Below are 8,311 nucleotides of genomic sequence, written 5' to 3'. Positions count from 1 at the left end.
AAAAACTTGCCTCTGGTCAAATAAAGGCCCTACAGGCCTCTGATATCCATGCACCATTTGGCCCTCAAAATCAACTGTGACTTACATATAAGATACATAATATAATTGTAATAATAATCTATTGGAAGACATGAAACTGAGAACCACATCTGCTCATTTTCTTCCAGTTGTTTTTATTGGACAGTTCACCTTCCTATCATTTTAGTTTTTTTACACAGCAACATGAAAACCTTCCCACTTCAGTTACTACCATTAGTACAAAATGTATCTTTTACAAAAGGATAATTTCTCAGACTGTTTGAGACAGTGTGTGTGTGTGTGTGTGTGTGTGTGTTGGAGAACAGCAGTGCAGAGATAGCGACATCAGAAATGAGGAACCAGGTTGTGTGCAACAACAATGAGTAAACCTAAAGAGAGTGTGTACAAAGTGAGCGGAAGCTTTGCTGCTACTGGAATGATCTTAATGTACATCAGTTTGAAAACAGTTGATTTAAACAAACATCATCACAGTATGTGCAGTGAAGTGAGAATAGTGTTAACTTTACAGAACAAAAAAATGTAAGGGATATTATCTTGAAGCACCCCATGTTACCATCCTATGAACAAGTTTATTTTGGAAAAGTTGTCAAACATCTGGTGTTAGTTCTTATGCACTCTTACTCGTCCTTATGCCACGTACCCTTGTTTGAATCAGTAAGGTTTAAATAAGCGCAGACTGAATAACCTGCACCATGACGTCTAACCCTGTTGACTCCTGTGAGATCTACATAAAGGAAGAGGCAGACGAACAGGCCTGACGACAAAAGATTAACAGAAACAAGTGACACAGATTAATGAGACAAAACACATGAGGTAAACAAAACATGTACATGGTACCATCCATATACCAAATAGAGCTTTTCATATCACCACAACATTAAACTTCATTAAAACCCAAATTTTGGCCGAAACAGAAATGACAATTTACATGTTTCTGCTGTGAAACAAATTCCCGGTCCTGACAGACATCTTCATTATTTTCTATTACTATTCCTCATTTAATAACAATAATAATAGTAGTAGCACAAGGAAACAGAACTGTCATTTTCACACATTCCCTTGCTTTGTAAACAAACAATTGAGAAACCCCATCCCACCCTACCCCACCCCACCCCACCCCACGGTATCAGTCACGAGGGTCGATCATCTCATTCACCAGCCGTGTTCTGATTGGCTTACTGACTCACACAGTCAGGTTCTTTTCTCAGCAGTTTATAACTCATCCTTGAGTTTAGAGTCTGTGCCATCATCCTCCTCCTCCTCCTCCTCTTCCTCCTGCTCTTCCCCCTCCTCCTCTTCTTCCTCCTCCTCCTCTTCATCCTCATCTTTCTCTTCTTCCTCCTCCTCCTCCTCTTCCTTTGCCTCTTCTGTCTTCTTCATGTCGTCCTCCTCCCGTTTCTTTCTCTCCTCCTCCTCTTGGCTTTCCTTCATCTTCTTCTCTGCATCCTGGAGTACACAGAAAAAGCAGATTAAAAAAATGATAAATAAATAATTCCTTAATGTTTAAACTTTCTAAACTACTGCAAACTAAAGCTATATGGGCAGCACATATTTTCCACATGCAGTTGGAAAACTAGTAAAGATGTATGATTTTTGACTTGCCTTTGTTTTTCCCCATGTGTCGTTGCCTACTTCCTCTGCCAGGTTTGGGTCATTGGTGATCAGGAAGTTGTCAAAGATCGTACCAGATTTGACCTTCATAAAATAAAAAGCAAATTTTACAGTCAGGTAGTTCAGGCAACTAAATCAAATTAAAGATACATCCAATAAACATGTTTCTATATGTCCATTTTACTTTATATGAAACTGAAAAACAAAATTGCCCCAACTGAAAAAAAAAACAGTTGTGCACAAACTAGAATCAAACAAACACAAAACATTAATCATTTAAGTAACACTTTCCTGTTCCAGAGTGAATATGATTAAACTAAAAGTCATATGCTATTTTGGTATTCTTAATTTCAGCAAATTGAATATTAAGCAGTAAATAAGAGAATCTGCTTCAGTGTGCTCTTACCTGCCACAAGTCCAGTCCAATCACACCAATGCTGTCATATTTATAGATCTCAGAATCGGCTGTGTACTCCGGGTTCTCAATCTCAGGATGGATCCACTTGCCCTTGTAGGCAGGATTGCTGATTTCTCTGGGCCTCCACTCTCCCTATGGACAGCACACAGACAGGGAGGAACCTGTTATTATATTGACTATTGATGATTCCACTTCAGAGGTATTAACTATTTTGGTTTGCTTCTCTTTTACATATTTATTCCTCTATTGTATGCATGAATCTGTAGATCAAATGTGGGGTTGATTCCAAAATAACTGTTTCTAAATATCTATTTCAATTTTTATTTGAGTTATTTCTCTCTTACTTTTCCCTCACACTATTTTTTAAGGAGTACTTGGACATTTCCAATTGTAGGTCTATTTTCATTTAATGTAAAACAATGCAAAAAACAAAGCCCAAAATTTCCATTTTCTGTCACAGAGGGGCCCACACTTATGATTTGGCGCCCTCTATCGGTGCTGCTTTAGGCCACAGCAGTTGAGCATCACCAGTCTCAACTTCGTACTGATGAGTTGTCAGACCTTGATCAGGACCTATAGAGTCGATACGCATTAGTCTGTATATTTGCCTACATGCTCAAGGAATAAACTAATTCTACCATCTCTTCGAGACTACTGGGATCTAATTTTCTCTCACATGGCAAAACAGGACAAAAAAAAATTATGATTCTTTTTAAAAGTCAGGGTAAGCCATTATTTTACTAAAATACATTTCATTGTATTTCATCTGCATGTGTCACGTGGAGTGACCATGTCTGCAGTTAAAGTTATTGAGGGAACATTTAAACTATTGTTATTGCATTTACTGTATGTATTGTAATATTTTATAACAATACAATTGCAATTAAGTTTTGCTGATATTGAAACATAATCCATAATCACATTTATAGTAGTAGTGTTACATAAATCTAATTTTACCATCGGTCTAATGATGAATGATTTTAGTGAATCTTTGAAGACACCATATAGAACATACACTTTATACAGATAATTTCAAATAAAATGGCCCAAAGAAAATATAGTCAATGTTAGTTTTTTTCCCCCCATGGGTTATACATCTACTACACATGCACAAGGTTGCACAAGTGGCTGAACATGTGTCTGACATCCTTTATCTTTGATGTAACAGAAATTTCTATTCAGGATTCTGATCGAGATGGTTTGTATCTCTCATATGACGTCTCTTTTATAGAACACTACATGGAGATTTATTGAAGTAGCGTAACCTACAGAATGGAACGTGTGTAGTAGGTGTATTCATTATTTGCTGCTCACCTTGTAATCGGGGTTAGTGACCATGGGTGGCTCCCATTCTCCATCCATCTCTTCATCCCAGTCATCGGGCTTCTTTGCATCAGGATCAGGGATGTTCTCAGGTTTGTCCCAGTCCTACAAAATAAAATGGTTTTATCCAAAGCAAATTACAAGCGAAGGACAACACTAAGGCTTCAGTAGAAAGGTGGAAAGTACTGTTAGATATGACAAAGTGTAGGAGATCAGGTTAAGACTTGCACCCAGTGCTAGTTAGGTGTGTTAAGGTGTTAAGTGTTTGGACAGGATGTGATCTCAAAAGAGTTGAGATGACTCGACTGAGCCATATAAAAAACATTATATTTGTTATAAGGGTTTGTTTCATAAAAATAAACTGAATTCTGTTTATCAAGATTAAAATTAAAGTTTAGAAGTAGAAGAAAATAGACCAATAAGGACGAAAAAAGGATGAAAATCCAAGACAAAGAGAATCCTTGAATGGCGCAAACAGACTGACCTCTGGTTTCTTATCATCAGGGTCGGGAATCTGCTCCCTGTCGTCCCAGTCCTCTTGCTTTTTGGCTTCTGGGTCCTTAACTTTTTTGGGGGGCAGGAAGTCCCAGTCTTCCTCCAGATTGCCAGACTCAACCTTCTTATTGTCGATTTTGACTTCGTAGGTGTTGTCAGGGTTGACGATCAACGTGTACAAGTGGCTGTACTCATCATCCTGCAGGGCAGAAGGGAAAAGTTAGCAGCTATTGGGATTGCGTCTTAATGATTTGCATATAATGTGTTAGCAATGCAAAAAACGTTTCCACTTTTGACATGTCTTTGCTGATTTGGATGAAACAATGTACCAACTAATTTTGTCATGCAATGAGAAATAGTAAACGCTTTTGCCCTTTCCCAGTTAAATATGGACACAACAATCATTTACTGATGTCTCACCTTGCATCTGATGTCCTTGTTGATCAAATGGTTCTTGCCTTGGTAGTTGAAGATAACATGAACCTTCTTTGTGCCAGGGCCACAAATATCAGGACCTAAACAAAGCCCACAAATAAAAGTGAAAATGTAAAATCTGCTTCTTCAGTTAGGAGCTGAAACTAAGCAGAGATGAAAAAATAAATAAAATATTCAATACATATATATAAATTATATCAAGAGCCGTAAAACTGGTGAAACAAAAAGAGATCTTCCCAAACTATCAAGGTGTCTGCTCTTACAGATTGGTTATACTGTTCACTGAGGAATAATCATATTTGAGGGAGTCCAACAGAGGGAAGTGTCCAAACTTACCAAACATGATGTTGTAGACAGAGTCCCCATGCATGGCCTCCTGGCTGAGGGAGGAGGGGAACAGTTTAATGTAGCCTCCACCACAGTCAATGCTCTGCTCATGTTTAACCGTGAACTGGATGACCAGAGACTGGCCCGTGTTGCTGAAGTCATCAAAACGGGTTGACACGGCGTAGAAGCGGGCGTCCTCACTTGTCTGCAGACCTGCAGCAGAAACAGTGTCACTGCAATGTGTCGTGAGTAAAAATCCAACATACGGCACGATACATCCAAGTTGTGGCAGGTTAGTTTGAATTTGTAAGTTTAAACTAGTCTCTTCACAAGCTGCACAAAAAGAGAGACAGTCTGTGATGGCGTCATGTAGAGACAGATACTGGTGCTGCTCTACAGACAGTGAGGAATGGAACCACCCTCAAACACACTGACTGCACCCCCTGGAGATTTCACTGGGACATGGGCTCATTTCCAGAATCACAGCTAGAAGCCCTACATGCACAATAAACACATTTGCATAGAACATCTCAAACGATAACGACATGTGAGACCACAGACTGAATAAACTACAGCACCAAAAACTGTCCATTGAGTCAATTCTTTTATTTTGCCTCGATGTCTGATTCAGACAGAGAGAAGTAAATGTACATTGTGGCTGTAGTGTCACTGTAATAACATCATAGTTGTCCAGTGGTTAGCACCCGGTTCTTGACCAGGACCTTTCTGTGTGTTGTTTTGTATGTTCTCCACAAAAAGTAATTGGAGACTGTACATTGAGCGTCGGTGTGAATATGAGGGTGAATGTTTGTTTGTCTGTTGGCCCTGCGATACGCTAGCGACCTGTCCAGCGAGGACCCGCCTCTCGCCCAATGTCAATGACATACAGCATCGAGATTTAATGTTTCCTCCGTGTTGTTGGACGGGCTAAAGTTGCGGTGAAAGAAACAGAATTAAGAGAAATGGAAAGTAACATATTGGGAAGTGCCAATCAGATCTGACCAGGGGCGGGGCCAGGGGAAGCTTTTTATTCGAAGTACACAATGTACTTGAGAAAGGAACAATTTTCTAAATATATTCAAGCTACAGAGGTAACAGTAAATAAATCGGAACCAGGAATTGTGGATGTAATTGGAGATATAATTGGCCCCTCTGTGTAAATTGTGGCCCCTTTTTGGCCCCGGATCTAGAAAAATCCTAGATCCTCCACCGGTTCTGACAAGACTTAACATCCTTGACATGGGCTTCAGCCTTATGCTAAAAAAAAATACATATTGGCACCTAAGATAAAAAAATGTCTATTGTCTTACACATGATCCACCCTGTAAGATTAAGGTTATCATTTCCACTCACCTTTATCTTTCTCTGCATCTCCATAGAACTTCCCTGCCGTCAGGACAAACGTGCCGTAGTCTGTCTTGTGCTTGGATTCCACCCAGCGACTCGTCCAAGAATCTGCACAAACAAGTTTAAGGTCAGGTTTAAAAAAAATTTTTTAAAAAAAGACTCACAAATAGCTGCACATCCTCCACTGATGGTGCATCGGTGCAGGTGCAATGGGGATGTGTATGGATTGTGAAGCTGATTTCACAGTCCACACTGTGTTGGGACAATGAAAGTGGTGGTGAAAGAAGGAGGAGGAGGACTGCTAGGTGAAGGAGGGTGAATGAATGAATGAATGAATGAATGACCAGGGCAGAGATGAGGAGGAGGGGGATGGGGGAGGAGAGAGAGAGGGTGTGATGATGGCTGGGGAGGATGGGAGGGAGGAAGAGGGGTCAAAGATGAACGGCAGTGATGTAGATTCAAGATATAAGAAAATAAGAAATAAAAAAAACAATGCATCATAAAAAAAATGCAGGGGAAATCCTAACATGACATCAAAATCAATCATTCATTCAGTGAGGCCAAGACAGGAGGAGTCCGCCGGTTCACCACCCACTCGCTACAGTAACGTGTGACATATTTATATAAAACAAAGCACAGGATAAAGATACAAAATGTTCTTCAGGGTCAAAGATCTCACCTCCATCTTCAAATTGCTCTCGGAGATACACAGAGGACTCGGCCAGGACCGACGCGGCCGACACGGCCAGCAGCAGCAGCAGCAGCGACAGGGCGGTCATACTGACGAGCTGACACCCCGTCGAATTCAAACGAGCCACAAACCTCAGCTACAAACACCGAGCGAGTCTCTGCGGCGTGTGAGCGGCGGGTGTGTTGCGGCTCCGCTCCGTCAGACAGTGATGCAGCAGCGGGGAGAAGAAGCGCAGGGACGCGGCCGCCGCTCTCCTCTCGCTTCGGAACAGATGTCTGCACCTGATTGGACGTCGCCTCCGCGCCTCAACCAGGAAGCGCCGAGGCTCGCGGCCAATGGGAGGAGACCACGCGTTCGCTTGGTACACACCCAGGGAAGTGATGATGATGCGCTGCGCGAGAATCAGGAGAATAGAAATCACAATAAACACGAATATACAACAATATCACGTTAAATGTGAGTCTTTAAATGAATATGGAGTCAAAGTCCGTCCTTGGTCTTTAGACTTTACCGATACTTGTCCAATCTGGGCTAGATTTAACTGGATGAACTAAATAATGTTTAAAAGACAGTTTTTAATTGAATGAAACATTAATACTATTTGTCAAAGCACAAATTTTACACTCAGATGTTATAACATCCTGTTATGGATTTATTTGTATGGTTTAGATCTATTTTGTTAATTCTATTTTATTCTCTTCCACCTATGCATTATCAAAGTGTGGGGCTTCTCTAACCCAGGGTGACATTGAATACAGTAAAGTCAGAGGAAGAAATAAATAAACCATAAACCATGCATACTAATATTGTGTTATAATAATACCCTTTCCATTCCCCTTTCTCTATTGCCGTATTCGTAGGACCCAAGATTGTTTTAGGAGGCCAGATAGAAAACATCTCTGTGAGAGGGTGCTCTGACTTTCTTAGAGACAGATAGAGAAGACACAACAGTGGTTTGGCGAGATGATCCAAGGATTAGATATATCAGTCCTATACAGAATCTCTACATTCAATCTAATGATATATGGTCAGCTTGTTTTTACAGGTTTATAACATGCCCTTTAGGACAACTGAGATTTGGTGATGGCAATTTAACTGTTAAGTTGTTAACGTCTGTGCGGCTCATCAGCCTGGTCTGTTTCCAGAAAAAAACCTCATTCCTTTACTTTGAGAGATTTCCTCTACTGATGCGAGCTCTGCACATTCATCCTGCACAGATTAAGCAAATGTAATCTTTAGTGGAGGGGCACTTAAATACTCCTATTGGGCTGCAGTTATCAATTATCATAATCATTGACTAATCTGCTGATTATTGTCCAATTGTTTTTAAATGCAGAGAACAGTTTCTTAGTGCCCAAGCTGCCATGTTACAGTCAGAATGTAAGTTATTCCATTGACTATCAATGAAAACAGCAAATAGTCACATTTGAGAAGTTGTAACAAGTTAATTAAAATAACAAGAAACCAATTATTAAAATTGTGGCGAACATTGTTCATCTGTTGATTAACGTAGAAGTTTTGTACCAACCCTGGCATGAGGCATGAAGATAGCAGGCACCATGCAGAACAATAAAAACAACAAATTAATCACATTAATCCATTAAATAAATAAATAAACGCTGTTG

General features: G+C 40.2%; 1 protein-coding gene across 1 annotated transcript; it reads right to left on the bottom strand.

Moving 5' to 3' along the window:
• Nucleotides 1-1,156: 1,156 nt before the first annotated feature.
• calr (calreticulin) lies at nucleotides 1,157-6,968 on the bottom strand. Its single transcript, XM_035176974.1, has 9 exons — nucleotides 6,675-6,968; nucleotides 6,002-6,103; nucleotides 4,658-4,861; nucleotides 4,307-4,401; nucleotides 3,876-4,085; nucleotides 3,383-3,496; nucleotides 2,057-2,200; nucleotides 1,642-1,734; nucleotides 1,157-1,485 (listed from the first exon to the last, which is right to left on the bottom strand). The coding sequence occupies exons 1-9, from the start codon at nucleotides 6,772-6,774 to the stop codon at nucleotides 1,252-1,254; spliced, it is 1,296 nt and encodes a 431-aa protein (XP_035032865.1). The 5' UTR covers nucleotides 6,775-6,968; the 3' UTR covers nucleotides 1,157-1,251.
• Nucleotides 6,969-8,311: the final 1,343 nt, after the last annotated feature.

This window comes from Hippoglossus stenolepis, chromosome 14 (genome assembly GCF_022539355.2).
Source record: "Hippoglossus stenolepis isolate QCI-W04-F060 chromosome 14, HSTE1.2, whole genome shotgun sequence".
Classification (NCBI taxonomy): Eukaryota; Metazoa; Chordata; class Actinopteri; order Pleuronectiformes; family Pleuronectidae; genus Hippoglossus; species Hippoglossus stenolepis.
The sequence above is the reverse complement of the archived record's forward strand: the minus strand, read 5'-3'. Positions and strand labels throughout refer to the sequence as shown.